Source organism: Rhamphochromis sp. 'chilingali' (assembly GCF_963969265.1).
Source record: "Rhamphochromis sp. 'chilingali' genome assembly, chromosome: 6".
Taxonomy (NCBI): domain Eukaryota; kingdom Metazoa; phylum Chordata; class Actinopteri; order Cichliformes; family Cichlidae; genus Rhamphochromis; species Rhamphochromis sp. 'chilingali'.
The window spans coordinates 2,830,888-2,850,831 of NC_137933.1; the positions used below are offsets into that span (position 1 = coordinate 2,830,888).

Genomic DNA, 19,944 nt, shown 5'->3' on the forward strand with positions numbered 1-19,944 from the left:
ACAAATAGAAGTTTAAGGTATTTCCCTTCTTTGTTGTGATCAGTGTCAGGGTCATTACTCCAAAAAGTAAAGAAAAGTAAAGTAAAAAATATACCTGACCTCTACCCACTTTGCTTCCAGCAATGCCTCAGGTCAAACCACGTTTTGGTGGCCCAGGGTCTGGTGGAAAGCCAATGCCTGGCCTATTACTGGTACACAGTAGTCTCTGCCAGACCACTTGAGAGTGTCCCACTTCTATTACCCAGTAATCCCAGAAAACACATGCTGACTGCCTACACCTTGAACACACATGGTCTGGTGCTTCTGTTGCCCCCCAGCGTCTGCAGCCACTCTGACCTGTGGAGACATTGCAGAAGACAAGGGATGAAGTGATTAGCAGTGATTCCCCCCCTGCCCCCCCCCCTTTCTTAAATAGACAACCATCATATCTCACAGTACAATAATATTGAACGGGTTGCATTGTTGCATTTTGTCATGTTTCTCAGGTCTTTGTCTGAATGTCCTATGAACATTACCTGTCTTGTTCTCATGTTGTTGCTAAGGATTGTCTCATTGCACTGAAGTCACACTGGGTTAAATATTTACACTTGGGTTTTAAGGGTTGTTTTTTTTTTTTTTTTTTTTACGGGTTGCACGGAAGCCCCAAACGCAATTTCATTGTTCTTTGACAATGACAATAAATAAATACTTGACTTGACTTGAAACAACTCAGAGAAAAGGAGCATCTTACCAACAGTAAAATGTCGCTACATCGGTCACTACAACCATCTTCCTCTGCTTGTCCACCACTACTATGTTCGGTTGGTTTGTCCGTCGGTCTCTGGGAGGGGCCTGTCCTTCCATGATGGTTCCTTGTCTTGCTCCTCTTCTTTCTTGGGTTTCTGCTGCCTGAGGTATTCGCTAAGCACGCAGTGAGTTGTGACTATCTTCCTGATGTACTCGTGGATGTTTGTTGTCTCATATGGAGCGTGGTTCTCACACTCACTAATCACCGGCTGCCTTCCTTTTGTTTAGCGTACAGCCTCGGGGTGAAACCCTCCATGCATGGTGGCTTCTATCGCCTCCTTTGGCCTGCTTATTATCCCAGCAGGGCAAAGGTGTTGATATCCTGGATCTTGTTATTACCATTCAGGTGACTCGGCAGGACTATGGCAGTTCACACCTGGCATACAGCTTGGTGTCATCCATGTAGAGGAAATGACCACTGCTCCATTCTCCATGGAGAAAGAGCATTTCCTTGGTGAATCCAGCATTTGATGGTGACTTTGCTATTGGAGTTAGCCTCTACTGTTGTTTGCCACATCCCCATTGAGTTCCTAATGAAGGCTCTAGGGTCCTGCTGATCTTGTACAGTTCTAGGCATTCCAGGATTCATGTGTGGGGCATTGAGTCATAAGCTTTCTTGTGGTCATCCAGGCAATCCAGTAAACAGAATGGTTAGTCTGGTCTTACTCTTGGGTGACTGCTCTGTCTACCAAGAGCTGGTGTTTCGCTCCTCTGGTGTTTCTGGCCAGTCGTTGGCTGCTGCACCCATTCTGGGAATTTTACTGTCTATGCATTTACTCTTGGCTTGTAGTTTGGTATCAAAATGCCAAGACTGCAAGACCAAAAACACTCAGCTCCCTTTTTCAGTTTGGAACCTCACTATAGTGAAAAGTGAAGCCAGTGATGCTTTTGTATATCATGGTTCCATTAATTAAGTATAAAACAGGCAATTGTGACTGACAGTCTCAGTCATGCATGCAGTGTCCTCATATTTGAAATCCACCATGTGTCATATGTTAAATTAAAAACAAACAAACAAATAAAACCATACAAACAAAAAGTCCCTCAAACTCTAATCTACAGACTCGTGGGTGACATGACCATGTCACGGCTGCTATATTCATCTTTAATACACATTCTGTCTCTCTCATATGTTTTAAGAACTTTTCTTTTACTTTGGTAGTACATTTAAATGACATAGAGATTAAAGTAGCACCAAAATTGTAACATTTACTGTTTTAGCACTAAAACACTGAAACTGTGCAATATAAATGAAGCCTTTATACACATCTGTAGTATTCCTTGATGCTTTGATATTAATGTAGTTTTGTTTAAATTTGTGGAAATCGTAAGGTTTACTATAATTACTTTTATGGTAGTATTGTAGTATAGTTGTGTCAGGAAGGGCACTGGGCGTAAAACTGCCAAATGAAAACATACAGACACGGGAGCAGCTCAGATTAGATTTGACTCTAACTGCCAACATGAAGATGAATTAAAGGCTTTAACGTTGCTTCATTTGGATAAAGGGTAATGCAGCTTGGGAGCCTTGAGAGTTGATATAAGTGTTGGCTCTTATATCGCTGATCCGAGTCAGTACCGAGGTCATCAAAAAAGACGAATTCCCATTACTGGCCTGAGTGAGCGTCCGACAGCACTTGAACGCAGCAAGACGCGGTACTGCTTGGGCGTCATGACGTCAGCGGTCGTGCCTTTCCTTCCGTATTTTGCTGAACTTTGCCGTGAATGTTTACAACCGTGTCTTCCCGCGTCTTGGCTGAACAGCAAGTTAGCGAGCGCCGGCAGCTGTATGTGGCTCATTAGTGAGTGTGGACGATGATTAAAACGGAGAGAGTGCTGCATTTGAAAAGCTGCGTGGGGCGGAAGCTCCGAGTGGTCCGGGAACACTATCTGAGAGAGCGGGTCCCCTGCTGCAGCTCACTGTGTCAGGCCGACTGTGTAAATGGTAAAATCAGCAAAATGTCACATTCACAAAAACTGCTCTTTGTTTACTGCTATAGAAGAATCTAACGTTGCTGTTAACGCAGTGCTGGCAGGTAGGGGTTTGGGGCTGTACACAATCACATGAGGAAAATAACGTCATTTTTATTATATTATACTTTGCTTCACTGTAACATGAATCGTGAAATAGCAAAGTGCATACAGTATGACCCAAAGCTAGAATTACCTCGTATGACAGTTAAATGGGAAACCTGTGCACAGATAAGAGGCAAGGGTGCACCAGTCTGACTTTGTCTAAGATATAAAACCAAAAGGTATCAGATCGGTAGCTTGTGTGGGCAGAACAATGTTATGCGATATTCCTCACTGTGAGGAAGAAACTCGTTAGAGGCAGTCAGGATGCACTCAAAGATTCCTTTCCTGAAAAAGCATGTTTTTGTTTTCCCTAAATGTACTTGCACTAGTTAATTTTAGCTCAGAATCGTTATTGATCTGTGCTTTATGGTTATGACAGTTTCTTCTTTCACTGCTCTCAGTCTTAATGTAAGTGCACATCTTCATATGCATGTAATGCATGGAGTGGGGCTGATAAGAGACAGGTGAACTGGTGTAATATTAATCAAGTTGACACAACCAACAGTGCTATCGTAAGTTCAATAAAGTGTTCGTAGTAGTTGTTAAACCAGATATATTTAATGAGAACATGCAAGTGAGAGAGTAAAGCCAACAGGTTTGTAGAGCTTTTTAGTGACGTCCACTCACTTGACCACAGTTTGTTAGAAGCATTCAGAGAAAAGCTTTGGGCACAGCAGGTGTAAAAGGCCTGCAGGCTGCCAGCTCTTTAGCTGCTGGTTTCCTTCATGCTATGATCAGCTGGTGATCTGCTGCTGACAGTAGGGATGTAAACGCAGAACAGTGTAGAACTGGATTTGCTTTTTGAGTCTGGACTGCATTGATATGTGATCCAAATACTTGATAGGGTCATCTGTAGTAAAGAACAATCACTTAAGCTTGCACATTTGTGCTGCTGTTTAGTGTTTGAGATGAGAATGATCAGCACTTTTATGAAATATCAATACGAGTTCAAAAGGTTTTTTTCTGTGTATATTGTGTATATTGACTTCATCTTAATACAGATCTTCCTTGTGTTTGTAGGTTATACAGCGCCCTGAAAACATTGTGAGCAACACCTCATGTCTTTGCATTTTGCTTGGAAAATAGAAAATAGGTGCAACAATTTATTGAAATATCTGAAGACCTAAAAAGAAATCCATTGTATAAGACGTGCCAGGTTTATGTTTATATCAAGTTTTAGGCTAATAGTGCTGCAGATATCAGCCTGTTGGTGAAAAATACTATTTTATGAATGTCAGACTGCATTATCTGTGGCATTTTTCATAGATTCAGCTAAAGAAATTGGAAAAAGATGCAATTTATTTATTTATTTTTGCTGTGTTATAATGTCTAGATATAACCCTGGTTCATCCCTCGAGTTAGGTGTTTTTTTAATGAATGATTCATAGGTTAGGCTTAACAAATTAAAACTAAATGAAAATGTTTGGTATAATAACTGTGAATGAAAAACCATCAAGTGTCCAAAGAAAGACTTTTAGAAAGCCTGGAAAACTGCTGCGAGGCTGCTCACTGTTAATATGATGGGTCATAATCAAGATAGACTGCATTACAATAACTGGTACTGAAATATATCAAAGTAACAATAAATTTAGTTTTTGCCATATAATATGCTGATGAACATCTGGTGTGCAAATAAAGTAAAAACAAGTATTTCAAAGAGAGTGATGTGTAAGCACAATAAACTCTTTATATGGGACATTTTGGAAAATATTTAAACGCATTTCTCTGGATGTACGTCGATTCCTGTCATCTGTGCAACGTTTAGTAGGAAACAAGCAAATGTAAAAGAAGGATGCTTTTAAGTGTCTTTTAGCACAGTTGATAAAATTTCCAATAGGAAATCAAGCAAATAAAGAGCTGTAGAAAGAAGCCTTTATCGCTGAACATTGATCTTCCCAAACAGATGGAAAGCTGCTGCCCGGAGATTTGACCCACTATGTGGTGCCTGATGTTGCTGTCGTGGTCGACTACCTGGAGATCTTGGAGTTCAGAGAGCTGCAGGGCATCATCTTCACCCAGACTGCTTGCCAGGCTCTACAGAGCAAGAATCGCAGGTACAATTGTTTGGGGGTTTTTTGTTTTTGTTTTTTTTGGGGGGGGGAGTTTACTGGGAAGGAAACAGGCCAGTACTGATGTTCTTTTTTGTTATTTGTGGCTTTGTTACATGGAAACTGTTTCAGTTCTTCATCATGTAGGTTTTGAACAGTCATGTAATGTTGAAGAACACATTGACCACTGAAATCAGTAAATGCTGATCCATCCCTCCTGGGTATGTGTCAGCCAGTCTCACAGGACTAACACAACCATTCACACTCGCATTTCTGCATTCACACCTATGGGCAATTTAGTGTTTCCAATTAACCTGTCACCACTAACTGCATGTCTTAAAATGCAGTTAGTGGTGATGTCATTAAAATGAATGCAACTTGTATGCGTTGTTAACTATCCCCAAACACGGCACCTGCTTCCTGAAATGCTCAGAGTAGCTCATCTGCAACCAGTAACCAGCCGTGCTCAAAGTCTTTTAAACGACTTTCCTCCCCATTCTGATGCTCTTTTTGAATTTCTGTTTGAAATGTTGAGTTGCATTCATAATCAAGCTGTTAGCTGTGTGCCCAGCTTAACCTAGCTACACATGTCTGTAGACATTGACCAGGGGTCAGCCTCATTATATCAGAGCTCTGCTGACAAAGCTGAAAGAGACGCAGCCTGTGACTTGAAATATGTGTCCAGCATAAACATGCAGGAGCGCTTTGGACAAACTTGATGAGCACTGTAAATAAGAAGTCCCACGTGAACTCGGGTTTCAGTCCAGTTTATTCCTGATTTGTGCTCACACAGCCATTTTAGAGTGTTGCATCATTAATGTGATGAGGCTTCACTTTGATAGTGTTAGGTGGACATCTGGTGAAACATACAGAGTTGTCATACTGAATCACTACTTACTGTTTTCCATTGACTTTAACGTACACAGCAAAGAGAAAAAAGCTTCATCGTGGACTCTCTTTGCAGTTTCACCTTTGCAGAATCGCTGAATTTTCTATACATCATCTATATTAACTCAACTAGTGATCGGGGCATTTGTAGGCCTTTATTTCTTATTTCATCTGTTTGATCAGTACAAGTGTTCATTTTTAGTGTGAAACAGCTACTACATGTACTCTGAAATGTGCCACGTTAAAGTTAGTGCAGTATAGTGTTCACACATAGTCAACATGTTTCAGAAAAAAGCAATCTGCTGCTTTAGTTCACCAACTGGGCTTTTATTGTGAAACTCAAAGGATAACAAAGCCAGGTGTCATCCTCTTTCAATAATTTCAGATCAGGATCTTATGTTTAGGTCTAATGCATATTATCTGACAGACAAGTCTTTGTTTTATTTTGATTTTTACAAACAAGAGTGAATTTAAAAAATGAGCCAAAATGAACAAAGGAACATAAATTATGTTAGGAAAAGTCAACATACGTTGGTCTATTTTTTCTCCCTCGTGCTTCAGGGTTAACGTTCTCCTAACATCCCCACCATTCTCCCAAACTAATGAGAGGCTTTCTTGAGTGTAATTTATGATTTTATTGAATGTACTTGTTTTTGTAATGTGCGTTTGTGCAGATATTACAAGCGGCTGCAAACCCTTGTCAAAGACCCTCGACACGACTGCGTGCTGTTTGCCAATGAATTTCAGAAGTACTCTTACTGTCCACGAGAGAAGGGCGAGAGCCAGGAAAAATGGCAGACCAGGTCAGTGCTCATTATTTACCACACTCACTGAAGTGTACAGTCAAGTTGCTGCAGCACATGTAGCATAGAAATAGAGTCTATAGAGTCTTTTCCTTTCTCATTTTTTCCTCTTTGTCATGTTTTTTCTTCTACTTATACTTCTTTGACTTCATTTTGTTTTTCTGGGTCAAAGTGTGACGTTACATGTTTCACTAGGTGAAATTTGTAAATCTCATTAATTATAATGGAGATTATGCTAATAAAACATATTCAGTTCTTCAGTAAAGATGAAATACTTGCACCATGGGAAGTCCCCAATCTTGCCTATTGCAGCGTAACTAAGGGAGGATTCAGGGTCACTCAATCCAGCCCTAACTATAAATCAAAAAGGAAAGTTTTAATCCTAATCTTAATAGTGAGAGGGCGTCAGTCTCCCGTGTGCAAATAGGAAGCTGGTTCTACAAAAAAGGGCATGAAGGCTGATGCTCTGCCTCCCATTCTACTTTTGTAAACCCCACAAATAAGCCCGCAGCCTGAGAGTAAAGTGGGTGTGTAAAAGGGGTTTGATTATTCAAGACTTTTCTGTGTAAGAAGATTTTAAATTAAATTCTGGATTTAACAGGGAAGCCAGTATGGGAGAAATATGTTCTTTTGTTCTTTGGACTGGATTAACTGAAGGTTTTTCAAATGATGCTTTTAGGACATCCTGATAATCATCCAATCACACAAAATGTCTTTGACTGCACCTGCTGACTACTTCTGCTCAGCAACTGTTGAAAGGAAATTGTGTTTCTAAAAATGTTAAGTCTCTGGGTTTAAAAAATATTTTGTGAAAGTGACATAAATGTATAGTTCACACGTGTGCAAAATTCATCTGGGAGATTTAAAAATGTAAACATTACATTTGAACTTTCTTTCAAATTGTGCAACAGGCCAGCGGTGCAGATGCATATGGCACTTAGAGCACACGTACTGGCTAAGATGTCAATCGAGCATTCATAGTGTTTTGTCCCAATAGGGGTTCAATGGGTAAATGGGTCATTTTAACATTTTCAAAAATGTTTTTCCTCCACTTCAGGTAGAAAACAAGTGCAGGAACAAAGAAGTCAGGAGGACTTGTGAATGGCAGCTTAAAAGTGATTAATATTTATACCAGTTTAATAGAGAAAAGCACCAAAAGGATTTAATGAGTGTTTTTAATGGTAAATGGTAAATGGCCTGCATTTGTATAGCGCTTTACTCAGTCCCTAAGGACCCCAAAGCGCTTTACACTACATTCAGTCATCCACACACTGGTGATGGCAGCTACATTGTAGCCACAGCTGCCCTGGGGCGCACTGACAGAGGCGAGGCTGCCGGACACTGGCGCCACCGGGCCCTCTGACCACCACCAGTAGGCAAACACAGGGTTAGTATCTTGCCCAAGGATATTTGGCATGCAGCCAGGAGGCAGCCTGGGATCGAACCACCAACCTTCTGGTTAGTGACTGACCTGCTCTGCCACCTGAGCTACAGCCACAGCCACAATAATAGAGACTTGGTTGTAATGTTAATCACGATCTGACAAACTTTTATGTTGTGCCAAAAAATGAAGCTAAAAGTGCAGTGTGTTCTCATGAAATGTGTTTATTATATAGATAAGGCACTCAATTATTTATTTTTTATATTCTTTCTGTGGAAGCACCATTTGAATTACAAGTAGTGTGAAATCATAACTTCCACCTACAAAACAGCAAAAACTTAGTGGGATATGTTAAAGATTATTGCTTTAGCGGGCAATTTGCTTTCATGCATCTTATGCTAAACTTGTGAGTTCATTTAATGTGTGTGTGTGTGTGTGTGTGTGTGTGTGTAGGTGTGTGTACTCAGCTGCAGTGTGGTACTACAACCACCTGGCAGGAATGATGAATATAGTGATGATCACTGAGGATCCTGAGGCCGTAGCTCAGTTCAGCAGCCTGACGTCTGGAGTGTACGTCATCTCCGTCCAGGTATATGAAATACCTTTATAATACCATCTACTCTATATCGGCTTCTTATATGTAGCCACCTTACAGGGATTTATCATCATGCATTTAGAGAAACACGTGGTTTGAACACCTAAAACTGAAAGTCAGCTCTTTGTGTTAAAGTCGTTGTGTTGGAGCCTATATGATGGAACAGTTGGTTGGTCTGTATTATTTCACTAATCTTCAGTGGGACTATTGTAGCATGTAGCAGGCATGGGTTTTTGAAACACTTACATTTTTGGCAGCAGTATTAGAACAGTCTCACTTAGAAGTGAAATTGGTGGTTGTTGTCAAACTTTCGGTCATTACACATGATTTCTTGGTTAAGTGACAAAATGTAAATATATGTGGCATTTAGTCTGTTTACATACGGAGAGCTGCACTTTGTTTTTCAATTCATGTCAGCCTAGCAAGCATGCTGTGGTTGTATAAAACACAGTGACAATGAGTCAGAAAACTATTAAACTAGTATGTAAATGAGAATTTCGCTAAAGGTGAAGGTCACAGCCTTGTTTGTAATTGCACTGATTGATCCGAGCTCTGTCAGAAAAAAACAGTTACACTTTTTACCTATTTGTCGATACACTGGTATCGCCATTTAAAATGGTCAATAAATGACAGTTAAAGTAAAGAAGAGAGGTTAGAAACAGCCTTTAGCCATGTTATGGGTATTGATATTATATGTTTGGCTTCACAGGTACTCTGCATCTTCCCTCTTGGCAACGTGTTTGGAACGCCGCAAACACGAGTCGGTCAGAGAGTAAACTCATTGCTCAATAAGGACTGATATCAAGTCTGATGTTTATTTAAAGGAAAAAGAGCAGTACATGCTAGTAGCCGTGAAATTAATATTACATCGCTTTCTATTGTGATACATTTTTGATACATTGCTGCCAGATTTGTATATTTTTATCCAAACATACGTACCCGGGTATTGTGTTTGTGCCTTTCGTCCACACGTAAACGGCGTTTTCGGTCACTGAAAACAGAGATTTTCAACCAGAATTGGTAGAATTCATTTAAATTGGTTGGTTTCCTAAAACGGTCGTGGCGTTTAAGCACGGTCCAACAATTAACAACAGGGTTGAGGTTGTTGCTTTGGGAAGCCCATTCCAAAAACTCGCTTTATTTATTCTGAAACCAGTTCTTATATCTATTTAACTATTATTGTAATACTAATACTGAGGACGTCTAACTGTATCAAAAGGTTTAAGCATCTGGCTGTTGATTTGAGGTGAATTTGAAAGATTTTACTCTATTTCTCTTTCTCGAACCTGATAAGGTTAAGTGGAAGAGCATCCAAAACTTAGGCCCTTGAAGGGATGTTACTGGAACTAAGAAGGCCAACTGAAGTAATTTATTTCTTGACCTGTGTGTTTTTCCTTTGCCAGGATTATTTGCAAAGCTTCTGGTCAGATCTGCAGGCAGCCCATGAACTGTTTAGCTCCATTTCTCAGGCACAACAAGAGACAGAGGGCGACGATGGGGAGAAAGAGTTTCCCGAACATCTTCCCGCTGAAGTCCTGGAGGCTGGTATAAAGTCTGAACGTTACATTCAGGTAAAAATGTACCAACCTGTTGTTGGGTCTAACGCTCAAACCCCGCTGACTCAGCGCTTTCTTTTACTTGCTGCAAGGGGAGAAGCTCTTCATCTGATCTTAGCCCAACTCCAGCCTTCCCTCAAAGCCCTTTTATTAACTTCAGTGGTCACACAAACATCAACATTAATGATGCGACAGATAAGACACGCACATGTGAACGTGTGTCTCTGCAAGAGTGAACATGTGATGTGTGTGTATGTGAATGTGTCTCTGTGAGCATGTGATGTGATCAGTGATGTGTGTGTGTAGAAAACAGAGGTGAGCATTCATGCTAAAGATCTGATCATCTTGTGCAATGACAAACATATTGATCCACAATTCTCTAACTCCTGTTTTAAGTATACCGGATCTCTCTTTAAAACACGAGTTTAAAACAACTGCAGGAACAAAGTTTAAATATTTTAGTAGCTTTAAGCCTGTTCATTTTTCAGAGAAACTGCAGGTACCTTTAATACATATACTAATCTATACTAACGAAATACACTGATGAGTGTAGGGAGTGTGCTGAGGAGGTAGGAGTATTTGAGGGGCTGACGAATAAAGAAAATGAGATGAAGAGCAGGACTGTTATTGAATGAAGAAGATATGAACTGTCTCTAAGTTTTCTTGCAGTTTAATTTTAAAGGAGAGAGACAGAAAAAACACATCATTATTATTATTATTATTATTATTATTTTAAAAAGTCATAAAGGGATTGGCAAGTTATTTTCAGTGAGTCCCCAAGCAAAACATGGCTTAGTATTTGGGGTAGAGACCTTTGTTGCCAGTGGTAAGACTTTTCTTGGTATCAAGATGAGTAGTCAGAGGGTGACGATGGGGAGAAAGAGTTTCCTGAGGCAGATGGACATCTGCGTCTAAAGGTCAAAGGTCACTCTTTCGAGGATGCCAATGTTCACATTTTGGACAGAGAGGACAGATGGTTTGAAAGAGGAGTGAAAGAAGCATCTATGTCCACTGTGAGCGACCATCTTTGAACAGAGGCGGGGCTTACGACACCAACTCTCTGCCATCTATAATCCAGTTTTGAGATCCCTTCCCAGACGCCTCAACGCCCACTCACATGCTGGGCCATCTGACCTCAGGAATTCGCATGATAAGGTGGGGCCAGGTTTCACAATGAACACACCCGAAACTCTGGCTGATTGGGACCCACGCCCAGTTTCCCACCTTGGCTCAGGTGATTAGAGGATCATCAGGGGGTCCTTTTGTCCCTCTGTGGGGGGAAACTCCCACTGGGTTTATATCTGGGACTCTCCACCATTTGACCTTAGAACTGAAGAAGCTTCTCGGATGAGAGGTGAAACGTCTTCAAGCAACTTAAAGAAGTCCAGACGCTTTTCTTTGCAAGCTCCTTTGACTACGATGACCTGGACGACTGAGAACCTTCACAGACAGTTTTTGGTTGATATTCTATCGCTCTCCATTAAATGAAACTAACATTAAAGAAATAACATGAATAATTGTTCTTTCTTTGTAACTGAGGAAACCTACAAATTCAGCAGTGATAATTATTTCCCCAACTGTACCTGAGCAGGTATGGAGATGTCACAAAGAGAAGGCAGTGGAGTTTTTCACCAGATTGTTTAACACAACCTCAGTGGCAGAAGAGTAAATGTCTTGTTTCATTCCTTTTTACTAGGGTACACTGAATGTTAACAAGCATCGGGCACAGAATGAGGCTTTCGTCAGGCCGAAGAACTTCTCAACCAAGAGCACAGGTGAAAACGCCTTACATTTTCAAAACAGGTGGAACAGACACATTAAACTTATATTTGCTAGACGTTTCTGATCTCTTCTCCCGACTTTGACCCCCCCCCTATCCATCTTAGATCTGACTTGGGATGTGCTTGTGTATGGTCGAAAAAATCGAAACAGAGCGGTGCATGGGGACGAGGTTGTGGTGGAGTTGTTGCCCAAGAACGAGTGGAGAGGGAGGGACACAGCCCTGACTGATGGGGATGAAAAAACTGGAGAGGACAATGAGAGTACACCTCTGCCAACAGGTGGGAATGTTTGTACTCCATTCATTCACATTTGATTTATTTTTGTATTTAATGATATTTTGTGTATTATATTTTCTGTCTGATTTGCCTAAAATATGTTCAGGATATCTCACAAATAAGTAATGAAAACAATGAAGCATCTTGATCGAACCACATGAATGGTTCGATCCGTGGCTCCCCGAGTCTGCAAGCCGAGTATCTTTGGGAAAGATACTAACCCCAAGTTGCTCTCCGATGCATCCATTGGAGTATAGTGAGTGTGAATGTTGCTTAGTAAGCACTTAAACGCATAGAAGGAAGTGCTTGTGTGAATGGGGTGATTGGGTGAGAGTAGAAAAGAGCTGTATAAGAATTAGTCCATTCACCATTCTTGTTTATATCACCTGCATGAAGCAACATTATAAGAACATATTTGGGTGAAATAACATTTGGAAGCTATTTTCTGGACAGGCATTCACAATTAAACTTTTTTTAAAGTTGCTACTGATTTTTATTACAGTTCTGGTGTAATTTGGCACAACTGAACCTCTTCTCCATGGTTCCATTCGTCAGGGAATAGCTTCTTGACAGCCACATTTCCAGAGATTCAAATAACGATGAAGTTTCGTCGAACAACTCAAGGGCCAAATGCATCTCTCAGGTTCTGTGTCACGTCTTTGCTGGTTTTTCCTGCTTTTTAATGACATGGCAGATATTGTTCATCTTCTGTAGAATTTTTTTTACGTCTGACACCTTTTCTTTCGTCCAATACAAAAGAAAGTTTTAAGTCTAGGAGACACAAATGGCAGGGAACGCATCCTGAGCTTCCACTAACATACAGTTCCCTTTACCAAACACAACAGAACAGAGACAGACGGGGCCCCGTAAGTTTGCCAGTGTAACCTCGCAAATGACAAAAGAGAGAAAGAAAGAAAAACACTAATTAATTAAGCACACAACTCAGGGCCCAGTATTCAAAAGGCGAGGAACACTCCTGCAACTATACACGTGGACTCGCACAAATAATCAATAATCTTTTCAGCTGTGGCAGACCTAGAACAGGGAGGGATAGTTCAGGTGCAAAAATACTGTTTTAGCTTGTCACACTTTTAATTTGGCTAATGGGAACACCCTGTGTTTTTACATAAAAAATATGCAACACATAAAATACATTTTAATCTAACTGGAGGCAATTGACCATTGTTAACCCTTCTTATTGTTATTATTTTTACACACGAGGTCCTAAGGACAAAAAACTTCCCCCCCCTGCGGGCGGTCAATCCTTCAAGCTCAGGTCCTCTACCAGAGGCCTGGGAGCTTGAGGGTCCTGCGCAGCATCTCTGCTGTTCCCAGGACTGCGCTCTTCTGGACAGAGATCTCAGATGTTGTTCCCGGGATCTGCTGGAAACACTCGCCTAGCTTGGGAGTCACCGCACCGAGTGCTCAGGTTACCACGGGGACCACCGTTACCGTCACCTCCACATCTTCTCAAGCTCTTCTCTGAGCCCTTGGTACTCTAGCTTCTCATGTTCCTTCGTCCTGATGTTCCTGATGATTGCTAAATCTGTCACTACAGCCGTCTTCCTCTGCTTGTTCACCACCACTATGTCCGATTAGCCATCACCATTTTGTCCGTCTGTATCTGGAAGCCCCGAAGCATCTTAGCTCGGTCATTCTCCATCACACTAAGGGGCGTCTCCTGTTTTGACCTCGGGACTTCCAGGCCATACTCGGCACAGATATTCCCTTTATACTATGCCGGCCACTTGGTTATGGCGTTCCATGTATGTCTGCTAGCATCTTGCACCCTGTTGTTATGTGCTGGATTGTCTCAGGGGCATCTTTACGCTTGTATCTGGGGTCTTGACTGACTGGTCTGGTAGACCCCAGCCTCTATGGATCTTGTACTTATGGCTTCATGTGCTGCCATTATTAGTGCCTCTGTGCTCTATTTCAGTCCAGTCCAGCCACTGGTAGGATTTCTGGATGTGAGCTAGTTCTTTTATCTGTTGGTGGTACTGTGCAGGATCCTGTCCTTCCATGATGGTTCCTCTTCTTGCTCCTCTTTCTTGGGTTTCTGGTGCCTGAGGTATTCACTAAGCACACCTGAAGCCCCTACCAGTCAAAAGTGTGGACACGCCTTTTTTTTAGTGGTTTTTCTGTCATGGCCTGGTACTTCTACATAGTAGATTCTCACTGAAGGCATCAAAACTATGAATGAACACATATGTAATTATGTAGTACATATGTATATACCGGCTCCCCCCAGTGCTGCGTTCTTTCTCCTCTGCTCTTCTCCCTGTACACTAACTGCTGCACCTCCACCCACCAGTCTGTCAAGCTAATCAAGTTTGCAGATGACACCACCGCTATTGGACTCATCTCGGACGGGGATGAGTCTGCCTACAGGAGGGAGGTTGAACGTCTGGTGTCCTGGTGCAGCCACAACAACCTGGTGCTGAATGCCCAGAAGACAGTGGAGATTATTGTGGGCTTCAGGAAGCACACAGCCCCACTCCCCCCCATCATCCTGACTGACACCCCCATCACCTCTGTGGACTCATTCCGCTTCCTGGGTACCACCATCACCCAGGACCTGAAGTGGGAGCCTCCGTCACCTCCGTCATAAAGAAGGCTCAGCAGAGGATGTACTTCCTGAGGCAGCTGAAGAAATTCAACCTGCCAACACGGACGATGATGCAATTCTACACTGCAATCATCGAGTCCATCCTCACTTACTCCATAAATGTCTCTCTGTACTGATGTCTGACATTTAACCCCACAGGTCGTATTGTAGGGATCCTGCAGAGGAACTGGAGAGACTACGTGGTAACTTTCCCCACTAGGGATGGGATTCAGTCCCAGAGCAGGAATTCCCAGCGGATACTGACCATACCTTGGGACCAGCGTATTCCTAAAATCCGCATCAGTACTCAACAGGCTGAAGCTCTGCAGGTCTGACTTGACTTACATCTATAGGTTGATTTTATTTTCATGATGTACATTATGGCTTAGTCACATGAGTAAAAATAGGACGGCACCTGCCTTGTAACAAAGAAAAAACGCTGCTTTTCCAGTGATTGCAGTGAATATTTTGCATTCGGCATTCAATTACAAGTAGTTACGGCAACCAACTGGTCGATCAAAGGTTGAGAATACAACACTGTCAACCTCTGGATGAACGCTTTCAAGGTGATTGCCTTGAAAAGCAGGACTCTATCTCCAGACCATCTTATCACCATTTGATTGGTGTTTTGCACCCTTTAAATAAAAGTAACTGACTGAGAGTAGTTGCAGAATTAGTCCCCGTCTTCCAAAGAAGCATTTCAAAGCCAACAATATTGCAAATTCATTGCACATAGCAACACCGATCTTGTTTGCGCTCCAGTCTCTAGTGTTACTATAGCATTATGCTTTTGTCTCATAGTGTGACCAGTGTTTACTAAGTGCTGTCTCATTTCTATCCCTGTCTTCTCATCCTCACCTAGGACCACAGAGTTGTGGTGCGCATTGATTCATGGGAAAGCACGTCATTCTATCCCAACGGCCATAGTGTACGGGTTTTGGGTCGAGCTGGAGAGCTTGAGACTGAGGTCCAGACCATCCTCCTAGAGAACTGCATCCATATTCTTCCTTTCTCAGACGCACAGGTGAGAGCACCTACGTTAGAGATAAATTCAAGTTTTTACATCTCTAAAAGGCAAATTCCACAAGCCTATATAGTATGTTTCACCTTTCGTATTTAGCTGTTGTGAACCCATCAGCAATTATTGTGAATATAAATATTATGATAAAATGTGATTTTTTTTTATGTCTATAAATTGCAATTAAACAGTTAAATTCAACCATAATTGACGCAAATGGTGGCAAATACCCATCTACACAGTTTGGAAATACTTTGGTGAGTAATTTGCTTCATCCTGTGTGATAAAACTTGCAGGATTCTAGTAAGTTAAGTAATTTCAGAAAATATGTTTTTGTTACTAATTCCCAGCTCTGGTTGTACTTTGGATGTAGGTTTTTGATTGTTAAGGATTAATAAGCTTCAGAATTGTCCAAAAACAGCTGGACATTATTAAAACATTATTACCAAATCACCAAGCAGTGAAAGAACCCTAGCAGCTCCATATACCAAAAGCTTGGGGAAAAAAAGAGTCTGGACTTTTTCTTGAAGATGTTTCACCTCTCATCTGAGAGGTTTCTTCAGTTCTAAGAGAAACTGGTGCAGAGTCCCAGATTTTAAGCCCTATGGGAGTGTCCCCCAGGAGAGATGGACCCCCTAATGATCCTCTACCTAATCACACGAGCCAAGGTGTGAAAATGGGTGTGGGTCACAATCAGCCAAGTATTCGGGTGAACCCACTGTGAATCCTAGCCCCACCCTATCATGTGATTTCCTGAGGTCAGATGGCCCAGGATGTGAGTGGAAGCGTCTGGGAAGGGATCTCAAAACTGGATTATAGATGGCAGACAGTTGGTGTCGTAAGCCGCTGCCTCTGTTCAAAGATGGTCGCTCACAGTGGACATAGATGCCTCTTTTACTTCTCTTTCAAACTATGTCTTCTGACAGCTGAGTCTTGTCTCATTTTAAGAGCTTCCTTTACATGTGTGTGTTCCCTCTTTTTTCCTTCAGGCTTAGAGGGAACATGTTCTGCCCGGTGGTGTAGGGTCCTGATTACTCAAAGTTTGTGTTCCAGAGGGTGATGGGAGTCAAACAGGAGGTACTGGTCCGTGTGTGTGGGCTTCCAGTAAACTTCATGTTGAGGTTTCCGTTCTCTTTAATGCGCACGGCAAAGTCCAGGAATGGCATACTGTTATCCTTTGTGTCTTCCCTGGTGAGCTTTGTTTTTATCCACAGCGTTGATGTAAACAGTGAAGGATTCTACTTCCTGGGTTTTGATTTTGACCCATGTGTCATCAACATATCTGTACCAGTGGTTAGGTACTGTCCCTTTAAAAGAGCCAACAGCCTTTCTTTCCACCAGTTACTCCTAGACCTGAAGAAGCTTCTGACAGGTGAAACGTCTTCAAGGAACTTATAGAAGTTTGGACGCTTTTCTTTCCAAGCTCCTTAGACTACGATGACCTGGATGACTGAGAACCTTCACAGACTTATATGACCAAAAGGTTTGCAAGTTGACAGCTCGGTCCATAATAACCCTTAATGTGGTCACCCTACTGTCAGCTTACTTGGCTAAGCTCTTTCAGGACATTGGCCACCTGCTTGATAAGGGCACCTGTATGCATTTTCCCCTTCTCAACCTCATACCAGTGATACTGAGTGGGGTGAGGGAGGAGTAGCTGTCTCTCATTTTTATAGATCCCATACTGGCCCATCAGGCCATTGATGGCAGAACTAGCTTTTCTGTTCCACTACTGGCCATGACCATTGCCTTTGAACATTGACTTGGCGTGATTTTTTTCTTCCACATCCCAAATGGTCAGCACTCTGGGCGTGGCACACGAGTGGCTGATTTAAAATGAAGCAGGTCTCTCTCTGAGAGTCATTGTGAACATTCAGAATGCTAGATCACTTTCTACATGCTCATTTTATGAAGTATTTGAGAGATTCCTTATCTATACTCTGTTTAGGGATGGGTATCGTTTAGGTTTTATCCGATACCGGTACTTTTGAAACTGTGCGGGTGCTTAAATGGTGCTCTAACCGTTGCTTCCTTCTCTCACCCCAACCGGTCGCAGCAGATGGCCCCGCCCCTCCCTGAGCCTGGTTCTGCCGGAGGTTTCTTCCTGTTAAACAGGAGTTTTTCCTTCCCACTGTCGCCAAAGTGCTGCTCATAGGGGGTCATATGATTGTTGGGTTTTTCTCTGTATCTATGAAGCGCCTTGAGGCGACTTTTGTTGTGATTTGGTGCTATATAAATAAAATTGAATTGAATTGAATTGCTTAAAGAATGGAGAACACAAACTTTGTCCAAAAACCTCTTATGTTTTTATTTTTAGCAGTCTCTTTTTTCTGCAAAATGATAACCAAGTTAGCCTTTTCTTTTGATACAACATACCTACTTTGTTTGGAACCGGTGAATAATGGAAAACATGTTTAGCTGTTTGTTTTTTTTGTAAAAAGATAACGGTGTTAGCTTTTTCTGCAGCTACAGGGCATGTATGGTATCACTCTATCAAACAAGAAGACAGTCGCATGTAACTACGACGGTGTTTGCTAGTTCACCTTACATGCATTAATGTAATAACGTGGTTAGCCTACTCAACGTAAATTACACACGAACAACATTAAGCTCCTCACACAGAGAAGAACGGCTGCTGCTGCATCATCATCCGTCTGCTACACTGGCAGGGCTAGGGGCCAGGACTCTCCTCTTCGGGTTTTTGGGGGATGTTGCTAACTCCAGGTCCAATAACAGGCAACCCACCCGCAGCAGATGTGCTCGGTGTGAAGTCTCGCAGCAAGCTATCAAATACGATGCATTTCTCTGCTTTTAAAAAAACGCTATTGCGTCGCCAGGTGTTTCATCGGATTCGAGGTGTTACTTCCTTTGCACAGTATCACAGTATCACCTTAAAGCACTTGTTGCTGCTGAGTTTGCATATTTTGCTGTGAAGTACAGCCAGACTTTTGACCGCTTTGCCTTGGACATTTAATCTGTAGCTCTGCTCTCAAAGAACATACGTACCTGGACCCGCCTACTATCCTCGGAAACGTAAAATGATTGGCTAGAATCCAAAGTGTATCACAGCTCAAGAAAAAAAAAAGCCACCCGTATCCGGTATACCCGCACCCAATGTTCCCTCTAATTTTTCATGTGTCTGAGCAAACGCACAAACTCCCTGAGCGATCCCTTGGACCACTGTGAGCAACAGCAGACGTGTGCACTGTGGTGACGCCAGCATCGAATCCATGCAAGTTACATGGTTTATTAAAATAATCAAATTACAGCATTTACATTTATGTTAGACTACTTTTAATTAACTATTTTAGCCCACTTACAATGAAAATTTAAAAAAACAAAACAAAAAAATCTTGTTCATGACCTGTGTAGTATGTTAACACTATTGGAAGTAAAAATAACTTGAACTCCAATTTTGAAAACACAAGTTTCTTTTGTTTTTTTTTCATAAAGCTCTGACTTGTATGATGAGTCTGTGGTCTGGGAGAGAGTCTGTAACTCTGTCTGCAAAATACAGTAAATAATGACCAATGTTGGGTAATTAATTATATAGTTACTTCTTCAAAAAAGTTACTGAGTTTTGCAAACAACAAAGTTTTTTGCAGCTGTTTACCTAAAAATGCAGCCAAGGCGTTTTTTTAAATAAACATTTTAAATTATTTAGAGAACAATCATCAAATTGCATCAAATCTGATGCCACACAAATTATTTGTGCCACTCCAAAAATAATTTCTGTCAACTATGAGATGAAGGAGAACAACAGCCTGATACCTGCAGGCCTGACAGCAGCAGATGTGTCACTGCTGTAACACCTGTGACACTCAGCAGTCGCCTCATTGTTCTGACACACACTAAACGTCGCCACGCCGCTTTGCTCGCTAAAACACCGGTGTCGGCACATAAGGACGCTGTCAGAGCCTGTCAACGACATTGATTAGCTGCGTATATACGAATGTGAATCGCATTACTGGCTGGATCCCATACGGGAGCAGCCAGTCACTGACTAACACTGCAAAACAGACTTGTTAAAGTATTGATTTTAATTTCAATTCAGGTTAGATGTTTTTTTTTTTGTGCGCAACGCAGATTTTCTGTGCGCAGAGACCGTGCCAGCAGTGCGCAATTGTG

General features: G+C 41.8%; 2 protein-coding genes across 4 annotated transcripts in view; one reads left to right on the forward strand and one right to left on the reverse strand.

Moving 5' to 3' along the window:
* Positions 1 to 223, reverse strand: part of LOC308398145 (multiple epidermal growth factor-like domains protein 11) — a 252,798-nt gene extending 252,575 nt beyond the window's left edge. For both annotated transcript variants that reach the window (XM_080884601.1, XM_080884600.1), the window contains exon 1: positions 100 to 223. The gene's annotated coding sequence lies outside the window, so the exon portion shown is untranslated. The remainder of the gene's footprint in view (positions 1 to 99) is intronic.
* A 2,277-nt stretch (positions 224 to 2,500) lies between these two features.
* dis3l (DIS3 like exosome 3'-5' exoribonuclease) overlaps positions 2,501 to 19,944 on the forward strand; it is a 31,364-nt gene continuing 13,920 nt past the window's right edge. Inside the window, exons 1-9 of one of the 2 annotated variants that reach the window (XM_080885582.1) lie at positions 2,501 to 2,731; positions 4,766 to 4,916; positions 6,473 to 6,601; positions 8,436 to 8,571; positions 9,981 to 10,148; positions 11,830 to 11,908; positions 12,020 to 12,193; positions 14,958 to 15,127; positions 15,661 to 15,822. In XM_080885582.1, the coding sequence (XP_080741708.1) occupies positions 2,602 to 2,731; positions 4,766 to 4,916; positions 6,473 to 6,601; positions 8,436 to 8,571; positions 9,981 to 10,148; positions 11,830 to 11,908; positions 12,020 to 12,193; positions 14,958 to 15,127; positions 15,661 to 15,822 (1,299 nt within the window). In that variant the 5' untranslated portion in view covers positions 2,501 to 2,601. The remainder of the gene's footprint in view (positions 2,732 to 4,765; positions 4,917 to 6,472; positions 6,602 to 8,435; positions 8,572 to 9,980; positions 10,149 to 11,829; positions 11,909 to 12,019; positions 12,194 to 14,957; positions 15,128 to 15,660; positions 15,823 to 19,944) is intronic. The other variant, XM_080885583.1, reaches the window with a different exon arrangement.